General features: G+C 46.8%; 1 protein-coding gene and 1 pseudogene across 2 annotated transcripts in view; one reads left to right on the plus strand and one right to left on the minus strand.

Annotated features, from left to right (window-relative positions):
* The window catches only part of TCF7L1 (transcription factor 7 like 1), a 151,576-nt gene extending 149,168 nt beyond the window's left edge, over nucleotides 1-2,408 (minus strand). For both annotated transcript variants that reach the window (XM_073897462.1, XM_025867630.2), the window contains exons 1-3: nucleotides 2,162-2,408; nucleotides 2,015-2,078; nucleotides 1,670-1,797 (exon numbers count right to left, since the gene is read on the minus strand). In XM_073897462.1, coding sequence (XP_073753563.1) covers nucleotides 1,670-1,797; nucleotides 2,015-2,078; nucleotides 2,162-2,404 — 435 coding nt within the window. In that variant the 5' untranslated portion in view covers nucleotides 2,405-2,408. The remainder of the gene's footprint in view (nucleotides 1-1,669; nucleotides 1,798-2,014; nucleotides 2,079-2,161) is intronic.
* A 14,231-nt stretch (nucleotides 2,409-16,639) lies between these two features.
* LOC112820652 (small ribosomal subunit protein mS25 pseudogene) lies at nucleotides 16,640-17,366 on the plus strand (annotated as a pseudogene).
* The last annotated feature ends 434 nt before the right edge of the window (nucleotides 17,367-17,800 follow it).

A 17,800-nucleotide genomic window follows, 5' to 3' on the forward strand; every position in this document is an offset into this window, starting at 1 on the left:
TGGATCAGTGCTGACTCACGGACCTTAATGCCTCCCAGACTCCTCTTTCCAGATATCTAATGGTAAATGGAAAAATGGGACTGTGTTAGTATCACCCTCTCGCACACAAAGTGACAGGGACCTGAGCAAAAAGTGAGCTTTCAAAATCCTTGCGGAACTGAGCTACACCTGCGCACAGGGAAGGGAATCAGTGGAAACCTAAACGAAGTCCCTGCAGCTTGTTTTGCTCAACTTTTACTTTACCCACTTTCAATATGAATGAGAAAAGGCACCAGTCAGATGCCCGTATCCAGCTTATATTCAGGACTTCCTGGGGGTGCTCCAAAGCAGGGACAAAACCGCGGGGCCTTCCTTCCCTGCTTCAAAGGTGAAGGTGTGTGGTCCCACGCCCCTCTCCCCAGGTCAGAGCCCCCTACCTCCACTGCCACATCCCTTCCGGCCCGGAGAGAGCCTCCACTGAACCCACAGCGGTGCCTCCACTCTCCACCGACCCTGTACCACGTCAGCAGGCAGCGCCCATTCATCACCGAGCACTTCTCAGGCGGCCCTTTAATTATGATCACTATTTAAGGACAGCTTAAACAAAAAGTGAGTCTGTCGGGCCTGCTCCTAAGGCGCCAACACCTCCCGCCCCCGAATCAAGAACGAACTGGCGGGCACTGGGAAGCAAAGAGAAACACCAATGCGCGCGTGGCGCCCAAGGGACCGCGCGCAAGAGCCTGACACACAGTCACAGTAAGTAGGTGCTCACCGAAGATCCGCCATCGGACCTAGCACCTGGGCAGTCGGTCCTGGGGTGGGGTGAGGTGGCGGCTCGGGGGGCACAAAGGCCTCGCCGGCCCAGGGCTGCGCCCCTCGCGACGCGGGGGGCGCGAGTTTAGGGCCAGGGAGGGGGCGATGGAATCCGCCCTCATTTGCACGTCGTCTGGGGCCCGGTCAATTTGCTTAATCACGGCTCTAAATGCCAGCGCGCAGCACACAATGCGCGCCCATTAACAGGTTTAAAGTGTCGCAGCGCTCGCTTTAAATGAGAAAAGCCGGCAACAAAGGGGGAAAAAGCCAAGTTCCTCAACTTGAAGAATGCCTCGGGTCACCCTCCAAATCATCTAGGGGAGTTTAAAATCCCAAGCTCCACAGAACAGTTGAAGCCCCTGCTCGAGGGCTTGGCGGGGGGGGGGGGGGGGGTGAATAATCCGCCACGAATACTGGGTTTCTTAGGAACCAACTCGCAGCCGCTCAGAGAAATTGAAGTCGGGGGCAGCGTCGCCAACCCAGCTCCCCCGGCCCATTGCCTAACTGCCAGGGAAAGCTGACGGATCTCCAGGAAGGAAAGCGAGAACCAACCCCCCCCCCGCCAAAAAAAGCCGGCACAAATCCAAGTTTTCCTTTACTGCCAGCAAAGAATTTTGGAGGCCAGGGAACACCCCCAGAAGTGGACCCCAAAGCCTCTCCCCAACAGAAGGGGAAAACGTAAAGGAACTTTACTTTCATCCAGACACTGCCCAGCGCAGCCTAACGCTCGGCCGCCACAGAATAGTTCAACTCCGCAAACATGTTCTGCCCAGGATCCTCCCGGGACGGCCCCATCCCCCACCCCATCGCCGAGCCGGTGTCGCATCCCGCCGGCCCGGCCTCCCACCCGCCCGGGCGCGGCCCGACAGGCACTCACCGTGCGCGCTCCTCCGGGAGACAAGGGTCCGTTGGAGAGGTACGGACTGCTCAAGTCTGGGATCATCAGGAACGGGTACCCAGGATACGGGGGGCCCTTAAAGAACGCGCCGTCCTGGGGCCTTCTCACTGCGGGCAAGACCGAGGCAGGGGTGTGAGGCCCGGGCCCCCGGGACAGCGCGGCGGCAGGAGACCCGGGGCGGGGACCGCGCTCCAGGACTGCTGTGGCCGCGGAGGACGGAGAGCAGGGGCACGGCCACGGGGCCAGGGGAACCGTGGGCGGCCTGAGCTGAGGCGCTGGGCGCAACGGGGCCCGGGACTGGGGGCTGCCCCGACCCGCACGTACCTTCGGCGAAATAGTCCCGCGGCTTCTGGAAGGCGTCCCGGGCGGGCTGCGGGCGCCTCTCCGCCTGCGGAGGAGACACAAAGGCGAGGGCGGGTGAGCGGGCGCGGGGCTGGGGTCCCCCGGGGTCGGCCGCGGGAGCCTCCTTACCTCCGAGTCCGAGCTGCTGCTCTGGTTCTCCGACTCGTTGACCAGGGACGACTTGACCTCGTCCAGGTCCCGCTGCGCGGAGGCACTGTCGCTGCTCGGCTCCTGCTCCTCGCCCCCCTCGTCTTGGAAGGGGATCAGCTCGTCGTTCGCCCCGAGGTCGTCCCCTCCGCCGGCCGCCCCGGCGCCCGAGCCGCCGCCGCCGCCGCCGCCTCCCCCGCCGCCGCCGCCGCCGAGCTGGGGCATGGTGGGGCCGCGCGGGCCGGGGCCGCCGCTCTCGGAGCCCCTCGCCGCCCGCGCCCGGCCCGGCCCGGCCCGGCGCCCGCCCCTCCCTCTCTCCCTCCCGCTCGCCGGCCCGCTCGGCTCGCCGCCGCGGCGGCCGCAGCAACAAAGTTTGACAGGGCGTGGCCCCGCGGGAAGCGGGCCGGCGCGGCCGGGCCGGGGCGGGGGCGGCTCGGCTCGGGCCCCTCCGGCAGCGCCCAGCCCAGGGCTCCCCAACTCGCCGCCGCCGCCTGCTCCGCCGGGGCGTCCCAGCGCCTGGCCCGCCGGGGAGGGGCGAGCGGCGGAGGAAGGAGGGATCGCCGGTCTGGGCAGGGGGGCCGGAGGGAGGAGCCCCGGCTGCAAGCTGACACCCGCGCGCCTCGCGGAACCCGGAGAGCTCCAGCGCGCACACACTCACTCGCATTCACACTCGCACACCGCTCACTCACACCTTCCGGGGGCTGCGCCTCCCCGCCGCGCGTACCGCCCTCGTCACCCCCCCCCCCCCCCCTGACCCCTTCCCCTGCCCCTCGTCCCGCACGCCGGGCGGCCCAGCTGCACCCTCCGGCCCACTGCCCCCACCGCTAGGCATCCCCTAACTTTCTTCCAAAGAACCCCCAGAACTCCGCACCGCTTCCACACCCCCTCCCACCGCAGCGGCGCGCTGGCGGGCGGCACTGCCCCCTGCGGGAAAGCTTCGGACACACAGACCCGTCGCGGACACTCGCTGCCTGGAGTTCCTCGGAGCGCGGGATCCCAACAGCCTGCTGGCCCTCGCCGGATGCGTAGGACAGAGGATCGGGCAAATTTATGGCACCCCGGAATATGCCGGGCGGCCTTCCGCTCCTCCTTCCTGTGGGGTTCCAACGCGCCCCCTCCCTAGCCCAGGTTTTTGACCTTGTTCAGGTGTCTAAAGTCACCCGCCGCTGAAATCCCCAAAGATCACCTTTGCCCCATAGTTGCGGACCAGGTCCGTCAACGAATAACTCACACTCCTGGTTTCAGAAAGGATTCGGATTGGGTTCGTTGCGAAGGAAAACTGTGTGCCTGTGACCTCTGAAGCCGTTCACAAAGCTACCTCGGAAGCCAAGGAGCATGCAAAAAATAACCCAACCGGCCTCCTGCTGAAAGAAATGCCTCTTAGAGTTACATTAAGATAGCATCCCTCTCCAACCAGTTTGGGAAAGTTTAAAAAAGTGGATCTCGTGCCATCCACAGTGGGGAAGTGTTGACGAGACCATCCGTTTTAAAAGCAGACTGAAAGGCAGTATGGGAATACCTAAAACTATTTTTCAACGCAACTGGCAGGGGAGTTTTCTACAGCGATTCCCCCACACATGGACAAAGTCACAGATACAAGGAAGTTCAAAGCAGCAGGGAAGTTGGGAAGAGGGGTTCTGGGTCTCACAGTGAGCCTCTGTGCAGCAACCAGCTCAACAGAATGAGGCCCCCGCACATATGGATCCTAGAATGATTTTGGAGAAACATTAACAGTATTACGGCCCTCCCTTTCATTTGTTTTTTTAAAAATTAAATATACATATATTTATATTATTATATATATTTGTTTCTGCATAGAAAAGTCTGCGAAGATACACACCAAGCTATCAATAAATACATTTGAGAAAAGGAATAGGTCAGAGGAGAGAGCCTATTTTGTTCTGCTTTCTACGTATTTTACCATTTATCACAACCAAAGATGCCTTATCTCTTTTTACACAATTAATACATGAATACAGTCTCAAGCCTTTTTCAAACAATATCCATGGATCTCGAATAGTATCTTGAGTACAAGGTAAAAGTCCCTCCTGCGCTGCTTGCCACACTTCACTCCAAGGAGGCACTGTTACTGGTTGGGTGTATCCTTCCAGACATTTTCCCAGGCACACGTAAACACATATACAAACGTTCAGATTTACTTACACATAAATAGAATTATACTATTCATATTATCGTGTGATATTTCATTTTTATAAGTTTCTAAAAAAGTTTTTCATGTGGTCCATAAACATATGAAAACCCTATTGTATTAGTTTCCCATGGTTGCTATAACAAATTATCACAAACTTGGTGGCTTAAAACACTGGCAATGCACTCTCTCACTGTTGGGGAGGCCGGAAGTCCAAAATGACTTTCACTAAATCAAAATCAAGGTATTGGCAGGGCCAAATTCCCTCCTGAGGCTGTAGGGAGAGTATTCCTTGCGTCTTCCAGCTACTGGTGGCTGCCTCTGACTCTGATCTGTGAAATCTCATCACTGCACTTTCTGCCTCTGGTCATACGGCCTCCTCCTCTGTCCAATCTCTCTCTGCTTCCTTCTTATAAGGAAGGACACTTGTGATGTCATTTAGGGCTCACCCAGATAATCTTGGATAATCTCCCCACTCAAGTTCCTTAACTTAATCACATCTGCAAAGACCCCTTTTCCTTATAAGGTAACATCCACAGGTTCCAGGGATTAGTACACGGACATATCTTTGGGAGGAAGCCATTATCAGCCAGCCACACCTCTCGCCCTCGAAGAAATGCAAACTGAAACAGCACAGAGATACCATTTTTCATCTATCAGATTGGCAAAGGCAGAAAACAATTACACCCAGCACAGGCCCCTCTGCCGGGAAACAGTTGCTGGGCATGGCTGTGTGTAACGTTTCTGAAAGGACATTTGGCAATAGCTATGAAAAACCTTTAAATGTGTACACCTTTGACTCATCTATACACTTCTAGGATCTTATATCAAGAAAATAACCAGGCACACAAGTAAACCTGTACAAGTGTGTTCATCACAGTGAAAAGCTGGAAACAATCTCATTGTCCCCAGATAGGGAATTGTTAAATAAAATCACGATGCATTCATCAGATAGAATGCTATGACGTTGTGAAAATATGTTTGTCAATGTGGAAAGAGGCTCATGATAGTGAAAATAACAGATTAAAATTAATGTATATAGACTTCTGGGAGACCTGGGTGGCTCAGTGGGTTAAGTGTCCATCTCTTGACCTCAGGGCCCTGAGTTGAAGCCCTGAGCTTTAAGTAGGCATTGAGCCTACTTAAAAAAAAAAAAAAAAAAAAAAAAGCATATAGACTTCTGCTTTCCATTCTAATGGAATATTAATGTCAGACTGACTTTTCCATCAAGAACCACTATAAATGCTGGGTGAAATACTAAAATAAAACAACAACAATAAAACCCAGTTGATGGGAAGACATCAGAGTCAGTGAAATCAGCCAGGACTTAAGGAGTCAAGATATCAAAGAGAAGGGAAGTTCACTGAAGTTTATATTTACCACTATTGTATCCCCTCAGAGCATTTGGTGATTTGCAACATCAGGCTTAGAGGCCAAACAAAAAGCAACTGTCTAGAGCAGGCAAACTAGCCTCCTATCTGTTTCCATAGGGCCTGTAAGCTAAGAATGTTTTTTACATTTTTTTAATGGTCCCCCAAATAAATCAAAGAAGGATAATAGTTTGTGACATGAAAATTATATCAAATTCAAATTTCAGTGTTGATAAATAAAGTTTTAATGGAACATAGTCATACTAAGTTAGGCACTGCCTATGACTCTGCTTTCAAGCCATAATGTCAGAGTACTTGCAGCAAAGATTATAGGTGGTGTTCTCATGGCTCTAGACCACTACCCTCTGCACTACAAAGTAGAGATGAAGTGTTTCAAGTGCCATGTTTATCACTCAAACAAATTCACAAAGCTTGTGGAAAGAACCAGGTGTTTATACCCTGTAGTATTCATTATAATATTCACCAGCAAGTACTTTGCAGAAAATATTTACTTCTGTTCTTGGATTCCTTTTACAAAGCACTCATTACCTGAAGAAATTTTTTCCCAGATTGTATTTTTTGGTTTACTCTTTCTGAAGGAATGAATATTCCTTCCAGGTGGTCCAAAAGTTGCCTGGCATGTAACACCAGCTTAATATAGAAGTATATGTTTGGAGCTCTGCTCACATTGCTACAGTCTGTTCATGATGTATCTGCTGTGGTTCATAATGAATTTTCCCAGCCATGTCATTCAGTCTTTTTGTAAATATGGAGTTAAATCATTTTATGGATGAGTTAAGATTTGAGCAAGAGGACACAGCCTACTCATTCCATGAATTCTAAGAATTTTCCCATGTATAAAAATCCCACTGAATCATCCCAATAAATGATTATTAAGCATTCTTTGGATGTAAAAAAATAAAATTGTGCAAGAAACTCATCTTCCCTGCTGTTCTTAAGATGAAGAACCATGCAGAATCCAAAGTCGTGAGGATTTTGGTTTGCATTAGGGTTCCAATAATTCCTGTGTGACTCTGGAAAGGTCAAGTTTATATCCTGAAGCCTTGGTTTCCTCATCTATGAAACAGGGAAACAGAGCCACGGGTTGCTCTAGCTGCTCCTGATTATACAGCCAAATCAGCTGTCAAGGACACTTTTGGCCTCATTTCCAGTTAGGGAAATACGAAAGATGAGGTAGAGGGGAGATGACAATTTATCAGCATAAGTTTTATGCCTCTGTGTTTTCCTCTAGCAAGTTCACTTTCCTTTCTCAGTTTACTATGGACTTTCCAACTTCTGATCATTTTGTGTTACTGTTCTCGGCAAAATTACATATGCTTTATTTTCTTTTTGAAAGAGGAGGTAGCACTCTACTACTTTCCTCTAATATAGCTTCAAAAGTATTCCAGTTGGGGCACCTGGCTGGCTCAGTCGGTGAAGCGAGCCACTCTTGATCTCAGGGTTGTGAGTTTGAGTCCCTCATTGGTATAGAGATTACTTAAAATCTTTTTTTTTTTTAATTTATTTATCTTTGAGAGAGAGAGAGAGAGCAGCAGGGAGGGAGAGAGGGAGAGGGAGAGTGTCTCAAGAAAACTCCATGCTGAGTGCAGAGCCCAATGTGGCACTTGATCTCATGACCTGAGCTGAAACCAAGAGTCGGAAGGTTATCTGACTGTGCCACCCAGGCACCCCCAAAATGAAATCTTAAAAAAAAAGAAAAAAGTATTCCAGTATCTCGAAGTGGGGCATATCTGGTTTTGATAAAGGGAGTTAATTTTTGCTGCCAGAGCCCTATGATTAGCCAAATTCTGGCATAAACTTTCCAATCCCAATTCTTGTCATCTTTTGGGTTTTCTTTTATTTATTCTTTTAAAGGAGGCTCCATGCCCAACATGGGGCTTGAACTCATGACCCTGAGATCAAGGGTCACATGCTCTACCAACTAAGCCAGCCAGGTGCCCCATCTTTTGGGTTTTTAAATAGTATTTATTTTTAGTTTTCCAAATTATGAAAGGAATATTGGTCCCACAAAAAATCTGAAGCAATACCTACCAAGCAATAAGCAGTGCTATTTTCTGGAGATAAGCTAATACGGGACTTTTTACCTCCTACATTTTGCGTGTGTGTGTGTGTGTGTGTGTGCATATGTGTATATACATGTATTAGGTTCATAAAAATGTATACATTGAAAAAATTTGTGCTTTATTATACAAAATGGACAATTCAGGGACGCCTGTGTGGCTCAGTTGGTTGGGTGTCTGCCTTTGGCTCAGGTCATGATCCCAGGGTCCTAGGATCAAGTCCCACATCAGGCTCCCTGCTCAGCGGGGAGCCTGCTTCTCCCTCTACCTGCCGTTCCCCCTGCTTGGGCTCACTCTCGCTCTTTCTCTCTCCCTAATAAATAAATAAAATATTTAAAAAAGAAAAAAGAAAATGGACTATTCACAAAATGTTGAAAACATAGTGAAAGCTAAAAGGATGCAAAAGCATGTTGCAGAATTGATGTGGGCAAGACCCATTTGCCGTTGCTGGCATCACACACCAGTTCCCACCTCACACATTGCTGGCTCTATACAGTGGCTGGTGCTGCTACCCTCCTGCCCTGTTCCCCACGGGAGCTCCACCAGGCTACAACCACCAGTGCACCAAAAAGCATGGGCCATGATCTGCTTCTTTGCATTAGTATTTTTTTTAAGATTTTATTTATTTATTTGACAGAGAGAGAGAGAGCACAAGCAGGGGGAGCAGCAGACGGAGAGGGAGAAGCAGGTTCTCCACTGAGCAGGGAGCCTGATGCAGGGCTCCAACCCAGGACCCTGGGATCATGACTGAAGCCGAAGGCAGACGGTTAAATGACTGAGCCACCCAGGCGCCCGCTTCTTTGCACTAATAACCCCTGATTCAAAGTCCAAGGTGAATGTGTCTGTTTGTCAAAGTCTAGGTCATATACCCTGTATCGCAGCTATAAGTAAGAGTGGGAAAATGAGAGCTCGAAAAGCAGACACAATCTGATAAGGAGATTTGTGTGCAGGTTTATTGGGGAATGATCTCAAGGAACAACATCTGCAAGTGAGGGAGTAAGGCAGGGTTAAGTTCGATGGAAAAGTTGAACTGCAAAGCAGTTGCAACAGAGGACACAGTCAATCCCACAGAGAGCTCTAGAGCTGGAATATTCTTTTAGATTTGCCCCAAGTTGGAGGCAAGGGGCCATACTCTTGGGCAAGCCAATTCTCCTTTGCCCAGAACAATTTTTAGGGAAAGATTCAGTGGTGAGCCATTGGCAGCCAATACTCCTGGTGGCTGAGGAAATGAGTATCTCAGTCCTAAAGGGGAATTCTATGTGGCACACCACAGCGTCCACTACTATCCCTTGCACCATTTGGATCTGCTTCCTTTCTATAGCCCGTTCACTCTCATAGACGTTTTGAAAGTGTAGCTTTGAGAAAGGGTAGCAGGATAAACTACAGCCCTCACTGCTTCAGCTCATCTCACATCACAATCTCCCTCCCTTTTACACATTCCAGTCTAGAGTTTCATATTTCTCTCTCCTTCAATCTTGATGGCTTATCTGATGGATAGCCTAGACCCTCAGTACTGGAGTGGTCTGAGCCCATTGTCACCATACTTTTCTTAGACTGCCGCTGCTTCCTTTGTCCATTTACCATAAATACTGAGCAAGGAGTAGCAAGAGATTTTTTTCAGTGAATCACTTGGGTGCAAAATGCATTCTTTCCTACCTGGATTGAGTAAGAGCAATCCTATCTCCTGATGATCACAGTCAATTAATTACCGACGACAATATGGTTATTTCTTCCCTTTCTTGCTTGTCTCTTGTCACAAGAAACCCAAAGTGACTGGGCAGTAGCTTTAGGGAAGTTTTACTCTGTCCCCTAGAGGAAGGATTCTCCTCTGGGAACCAGGAGGTCCAGAACTTAAAACTGAGAGGATAGGAAGCTCAAATTTCCCAAGTGGGTCAGTGGGAAGTGATGGAAGTGGAGTCCCTCCTACTTATATTCCTTGGCTTCTTAACTCGTGTAGTTTGTCTGTTTGGACACTCTACCATTTAATGGTCATTGACTTAAGGTATATACTGCATCCTGGAGGATGATGTCCCATTCTTATTGAGTATCATCTCTAAATTAGTACCTCAGCCACACTTTCAAAAGGCTATTCCATCACTTTATTAGTCCAGAAGCTTTTGAGTGAATGGGGTATGTGATAAGATCAGTAGATCTCCTTATCATGTGGTCATTGCCACATCTTCCTTGCTGTAAATTGGGTTTCTTGGGCCAGAAGTGATGCAGAATTAATTCCCTACTGGTAGATCATTCCGTAAGTCCTCAGATAGGGTGTTCCCCAAGGCACTGCAGGCAGAAAAGCAAGCAAGACTATATCCACAACATGTATTACCTCCAGTCTAGAGGAAGCAGCAGCTTTCAGAGGGGCCCAATAATCAACTTGGCACCAAGTGGCTATTTGGTTTCCTTGAGCAACAGCACTATATCGGGGACCAAGCATTGGCCTCTGTTGCTAGCGGGCGGGGCATTGCATAGCACTACTAGCTAGATCAGCCTTGGTGGGTGGGAGCTCCAGCTTTGGGGCCCATTCCCAGTCTCCAAACCTGTCACGATGACCATTCCGTTCCTGAGCCAACTGTGTCAGCCCTGGGGTAGGTGATAATAGAGATTGGCTGACATCAACCTGCCTGAGTCATTTGTCTGTTTGGTTGTCTGGGGGCTCTTCTGTGGGGGGAGGCTTTTTGTGGTCATTGAAATGCAATACAAAAATATTCACACTTTTTGCCCACTTCCTTAGGTTCATCCATAGGAGGTGCTGGCAAACTTCAAGCCCACCAACCAAATCCACCCAGTACCTGTTTGTAAATAAAGTTTTATGGGAACAAAGCCATGATCATTTATTTACATACTGTTGTTGACAGCTCCTTTTACCTAACAGCAGAGTTGAGTAGTTGCAGCAGCAAGGATGTGGCCTGTAAGTCTAAAACAGTTGCTCTGGGGGCACCTGGGTGGCTCAGATAGTTGGGCATCTGCCTTCAGCTCAGGTCATGACCCCAGGGTCCTGGGATGGAGCCCCGCATCGGGCTCCCTGCTCATCAGGAAGCCTGCTTCTCCCTCTCCCACTCCCCCGGCTTGTGTTCCCTCTCTCGCTGTGTATCTCTCTGTCAGATGAATAAATAAAACCTTTAAAAACATAAATAAATAAAATAAAACAGTTGCTCTGATCCTTGACATCAAAAGTTTGCAGGGTGCCTGGGTGACTCAGTTGGGTTAAGTGACTGCCTTCGGCTCAGGTCATGATCCCGGAGTCCTGGGATCGAGCCCTGCATTGGGCTCCTGGCTCAGCGGGGAGCCTGCCTCTCCCCTGACCCTCTCCCCTCTCATGCTGTTTCTCTCTCAAATAAATAAATAAATAAATAAATAAATAAATAAATAAATAAATAAAAGTTTGCCGACTACTGATCTACTCACTTCTTTCTAAGACCTTGTCCCCAATTTCTTTTCATGTCCCTGATCAAGCAAGCCATTTGACACTGTCTTCAACTCTGTGTATATTTTTTACCTTTGGTCACTTCTCTTTCTACACAGAGTAGATGACTAGATATATCATCCAAAGCTCTCACCTTTGGAAGGATCTCCCCCAGATATTTTTTCAGGGTTACTCCTGAGCGAGACAGTACTGTATCAGCAGTCCACTGACTTGCCATTTCTTCCTCACACGGTCCAATTAACATGTTACATTGTCATAGTGGACCAAAGTGATGTTCTTCAGACAGTCCAGATCTATTGGGACTATATTATGATGGTGTGCTGAATTTAAAATATGTCCACAAATTCAGCAGAGCATACAACTCTTGATCTTGGGGTTATAAGTTCAAGCCCCACATTGGGTATAGAGATTACTTAAAAATAATAATCTTTTTTTAAAAAGATTTTATTTATTTATTTGACAGAGAGAGAGGGCACAAGCCAGCAGAGGGAGAAGGAGAAGCAGGCTCCCTACTGAGTTAGGAGCCCTATGCGGGGCTCGATCCCAGGACCCCGGGATCATGACCTGAGCTGAAGGCAGATGCTTAACTGACTGAGCCACCCGGGTGCCCCCTGTTTCTCTTTCTTATTCCTCACTCTTGTTCCCTGAGATCGCCTTCCCCAAAAAACTATCTGCACATAATCTTTTGTTTGCTTTCAGGAAGACCTACAAGATAATATAGAAAGGCACTGGGCATAAATCAAACCTGATTTTATATATTTAGCTACCCAACAGTTGGCATCTTATCTTACTTAATATAGAAATATTGAGGTCAGAAAAAAAAATAAAAAAGAAATTTAAAAAAAGAAATATTGAGGTCAGGAATAGTGCTACTACCTCCACTATGATTTAACAGGATTTTGGAAGTATTAGCCAATACACACATAAGAGAAAGCATTTTAGATAAGAAATATAATAATTGGAAAAGAAGAGAGAAAAAGATCTCTGTTTAGCAGCTTACCTGGCAGTCGACATATGGGTCTTTTGCCTCAACAGTGTTTGGAGGAACATACCCCGGGAACCCCTCTCTTCCTACCTTGGAACACTTCAATATCTTCTCCATTCCCAACCTCAAGACCTTCGCCTCATCCACCACCTTCCTCCCAGACCAGCTAACACCATTTTTTTGTGCTTAGCTACACTTAACTGCCAATGGACCTGAGCTCCCAAATTTGAGTAACTCATAATAATTTGCATAATTCAGAATTATTCCACCGACATGGAGGCCATTGTCAACCCCTTGGTTAATCTGCATCAGCTGGCCTCCACCTAGCTCTCCTGGGCTCCTATTTTGAGCATGATGTTTCTCTGGAGGGGTGGCCCTCCTCCAGACCCAAGATGAGTGGGGCAAAGCCCTGGACACAGAAAACACCATGCCCCTGGAGAAAAACCCAAAGCAGGCCCTTTGGCTTCTGCAAGCCCCAGCTTCTGCCCACGCAGACCTCCAGTTCTTAGAGAACCGCTTCCTAGATGAGGAGGTGAAACTCTTCAAGAAGATGGCGACCACCTGACTCACCTCCGCAGGCTGGCCAGCCACCTTTCTTCAAAAGGCTCACCCCTCAAGTAAGACTAAGAGCCTGCAGAGCCTGGCAGCCTTGAGGGGCCCCTTTGGCACACCCCTGGTGTCCCTGCTTCTGCCTGAACCTCTCCCTGAAGCCACCAGGCAGCTTTTTAACCCCCTGAAGCTCCTGCTCAAGCCATGAATCAAATGGAAACAATAACGCTTTTTGCAGAAAACAACAACACACACACACAAAGAACAAACAAAAACCTGTCTCTGTTTGCAGATAATATAATTATTCGGTTGGAACATCCAAAAAGGTTGAAAGGGAAACAATCACAGGGACAAGAAAATTTAGTAAAATAACATGATATAAAATTAACATGTAGAAATCAATAACCTTCATATATACAAACAGTAAGCAATTAGAAAATATAATGAAAGAGAAGATCCTTTTAAAAATAGCAAAGGGGCGTCTGGCTGGCTCAGTCGGTAAAGCATGAGACTCTGGGTGTAAGTTCGAGCTCCACACTGGGCAGAGAGTTTACTTAAAATTTTTTTTAATCTTTATTTTTTTAAATTTTTATTTATTATTTGAGAGAGGAAGAGAGAGAGCATGAGCCAGGGGAGGGGCAGAGGGAGAGAGAAAGGGACAAACAGAATCCCTACCCAGCACCAAGCCCAGTGTGGGACTCGATCCCAGGACGGTGAGATCATGACCTGAGCCAAACGAAGTCAGACACTTAACCTACTGAGCCACCCAGGTGCCACTTTTTAAAAAATCTTTAAAAATAAAAGCAAAAAGGGGTGATTGGGTGGCTCAGTCAGTTAAGCGTCTGCCTTCGGCTCGGATCATGATGTCAGGGTCCTGGGATTGAGTCCTACATGGGGGGGGGGGTCTCTGCTCAGCAGGGAGTCTGCTTCTCCCTCTCTCTCTGCCTCTCCCCTCCAACTTGTGTTCTGTAACGCTCTGCTCTCTCTCTCAAATAAATAAATAAAAAATCTTTAAAAAAATAAAAATAAAATCAAAAAGAAACTAAAATATCTGGTGTAGACCTAAAAGAAATGTGCGAAAGCTAACTACAAAACACACATAAAAGACACAAAAGTGGGCTTGAGCAAATAGAAAGATGCGCCATCCTCTTGAGTAGAAAGACTTACTATCATAAAGATGTCAGTTCTCCCCAACTTCTGTGATACATTAATCATGATTTCAATGGAAATTACCATCGGGTTTTGCTTGTTTTATAGAGCTGAATGAGTTTATTATATAATATATTTATATTATAAAGCTAGTACATTTCTTTAAGAAAGAGAAACACGTAGAGGCTAGCCTCCAAGACATTAAAACATTAAAGTCTCTATAATTAAAACAGTATAGAAGTGACACATGAACAGACAGACAGACCGATGGAATTGAATAGAAAATCCAGAAATAGACCTAAGTGCAAAAGGAAATTTGGCATACAAGAAAGGATGTATCTCAAATCAGTGAGGGAAAAGACAAACTTTTAAATAAGTGGTGTTGAGACAACTGTGTGCCCATATGGAAAAAGATAACATGAGATTCATTCTTCTCGTGTAACTGGAATAAACGATATATGAGTAGGAGACCTAAATGTGAAAAACGAAAATGTATAAATACTAGAAAGAAACCAGAATGCATTCCTTTATAACTTGGGAGTGGGGAAACATTAATAATTTTACAAATCAGAAGAAACACAAAAAAGATTAGTAAACTTTACTACGTAGATATAAATATGCTTTTGCAAGAGAGAGAGGGAGAGAACATAAATTTTCAAAAGATGAATTGACAAACTGGGAAAAAGTATCTACAATTTATATCACAAAGGGCTAATACTCTTAATATATGATAGGAAGTGTTCCTGATTTTTAAAATGAGATAAATATACGAACATAGAAAAAGAAATGCAAATGGCAAAGATGCTCAATCTTTTTTATAATAAAGGAAGTGCATATTAAAATTACCCTGAGATAACATTTCTTCCCTATCAGATTGGCAAAACTCCAAAAGTTTGACAACATATTCTGATGGTGAGATGTGAGGAGTTGGGCTCTCTTATATGTTTCTCATGGAATACAAAATGATACAATCTTTATGGAAGGCAATTTGGCAAAATCTAACAAAATTAAATATGCATTTACCCTTTAATTTAGCAATCCGACTTCTAGGAATCTACCCCAAAGACTCAGGTAAAACTATGACCCAACATACAGATGAGGAGCATTTTGTAACACTATTTAATAAAAAAGACTGCAAACGATGCAGAAGTCTATCAGTAAGGAACTGGTTGAAGGTTACATTCACACAATCAAGTACTGTATAGATGTAAGAAGCAATGAGATACCAAAAAAAATGCGATCTTGCCGTTTGCACCGACGTGGATGGAACTGGAGGGTGTTATGCTGAGCGAAATAAGTCAATCCGAGAAAGACATGTATCATATGACCTCACTGATATGAGGAATTCTTCATCTCAGGAAACAAACTGAGGGTTGCTGGAGTGGTGGGGGTGGAAGGGATGGGGTGGCTGGGTGATAGACATTGGGGAGGGTATGTGCTATGGTGAGCGCTGTGAATTGTGCAAGACTGTTGAATCACAGACCTGTACCTCTGAAACAAATAATGCAACATATGTTTAAAAAAAAAGAGAGAGAGAGAGAGAGAGAAGATAGTAGAAAGGGGAAAAAGGAAGGGGGGGAAATCGGAGGGGGAGACAAACCATGAGAGACGATGGACTCTGAGAAACAAACTGAGGGTTCTAGAGGGGAGGGGCGTGGGGGGATGGGTTAGCCTGGTGATGGGTATTAAAGAGGGCACGTACTGCATGGAGCACTGGGTGTTATACACAAACAATGAATCATGGAACACTACATCAAAAACTAATGATGTAATGTATGGTGATTAACATAACATAAAATTTTTTAAAAATAATGCAAAAAAAAGAAGAAGCAATGAGAATCTCTATTTCTATGGACTGAATTGTGTCTCTTCAAAATTCACCTCTTGAAGCCTTAACTCCCAATGTGGTCATGTTTGGAGATGGGGCTTTTGGGGTAGGTTTAAATGAGGTCACGAGGGTAGGGCCCTTATAATAGCACTAGTGCCCTTATTTTTTTAAATTAATTATTTATTTGAGATATAGAGCAGACTCCTCGCTGAGCAGGGAGCCTGATGCGGGACTCGATCCCAGGACCCTGGGATCATGACCTGAGCTGAAGGCAGACGCTTAACTGACTGAGCCACCCAGGTGCCCCAGCACTAGTGCCCTTATAAGATGAGACACCAGAGAGCTTATTCTCTTTCCCTGCCATGTGAAGATACAGCAAGCAGGAGGTCATCTACACACTAGGGAGAGAGCTCTCACCAGAAACTGACCATGCTGGCATCTGGATCTTGGACTTCCAGCCTCCAGAACTGGAAGAAAATTAATTTTTGTTGCATAAGCTATCCAGTCTATGGTATTTTGTATCACAACCTAAGATGCCTCAGATGCCTATCTACCTCTATGGAGTGATTCCAAGATACACTGCTAAATGGAAAAAAGCAAGATACAGAATAGTGCATAAATGCTATCCTTTGGGTATGAAAGTGTAGAAATATGAATATACAAATGTATTTGCTGATATTTTCATAAAGAAAAAAATGAAAGCATAAATGGTCACCTACAGTGCAGTCTTTCCCAGTCTTTTTGCTCCAGAGGAACTCCTGGAATTTTTTTTTTTTAAATAAGCTCTGTGCGCAATATGGAGCTTGAACTCACAACCTTGAGATCGAGAGTCACATGCTTTACTGACTGAGCCAGCTAGGCGCACCTTGGAATGATTTTAAAGTCTAAGGGAATCCCTGCATAAAAATTGTACATACAGCGAGGAGGCGAAGCGGTGTGAGGTCTGTTGGACCGGCAGCGTCGGCTGCTTTGGGTCTGTCCTCGCGGCTAAGCCCGCAGCCCGACCCCTCCGCCGCCATGCCCATGAAGGGCCGCTTCCCGATCCGCCGCACCCTCCGGTACCTGGGCCAGGGAGACGTAGTGTTCAAGGACTCAGTGAAGGTCATGACGGTGAACTACAACACGCACGGGGAGCTGGGCGAGGGCGCCAGGAAGTTTGTGTTTTTCAACATACCTCAGATCCAGTACAAAAATCCTTGGGTACAGATTATGATGTTTAAGAACATGACGCCGTCCCCCTTCCTGCGGTTCTATTTGGATTCCGGGGAGCAGGTCCTCGTGGATGTGGAGACCAAGAGCAATAAGGAGATCATGGAGCACATCAAGAAAATCCTAGGGAAGAACAAGGAAACCCTGGAGAAGGCGGAGCAGGAGAAAAAGCTTTCTCACCCAGCCCACTTTGGGCCCCGAAAGTACTGCCTGCGGGAGTGTATCTGCGAGGTGGAAGGGCAGGTTCCCTGCCCGGGCCTGGTGCCCTTACCCAAGGAGCTGACGGGGAAGTACAAAGCAATGCTGAAGGCCAGCACCCAGGACTGAGGCCCCAGGCCACACCCAGGGAGGCCTCTGGTTCTGTCCCTGACGGGACTCTGAAAGATCTCTTTGCCATGAGAGGGTCCCCTTCGCACACCTGTGTGAAGACGTGGCAGGGTCGGGGGAGTATCTCCGCTCTATCAGGTCAATAAAATGCGTCCTCTCCCCGGAAAAAAAAAAAAAAAATTGTACATACAACTCATTATACATTAGCATGATTGATAAAATGTAGATATAATCATCCAATAATAATCAACGATGTTCTTTTGAGTAAAGAATATTTTTTCCTGTGAAGTGTGCATTCTGCTTAACTAATTAACACCCTTTTTTGTGTGTGGTTCCTCCAATCCACAAAGGATGTCAACTCTAATGCAAGTCACTAATGTAAGTAAAGAGAACTTTAGTCTTTCCCTTAAAAGAGATTCTTACTTGAATACATTATCCAAGAGGATCTAAAGTCTTAATACAAATTTCTACTATAGAAGATGTTAGTGAGGTGTGATATGTGGTATGTGTGTCTTTTCCCTTTAAAACTTTAAAACTTTTTTGCCAA

This window comes from Callorhinus ursinus, unplaced genomic scaffold (genome assembly GCF_003265705.2).
Source record: "Callorhinus ursinus isolate GAN/ISIS: 27379988/994484 unplaced genomic scaffold, GSC_fseal_2.0 scaffold10, whole genome shotgun sequence".
Lineage (NCBI taxonomy): Eukaryota > Metazoa > Chordata > Mammalia > Carnivora > Otariidae > Callorhinus > Callorhinus ursinus.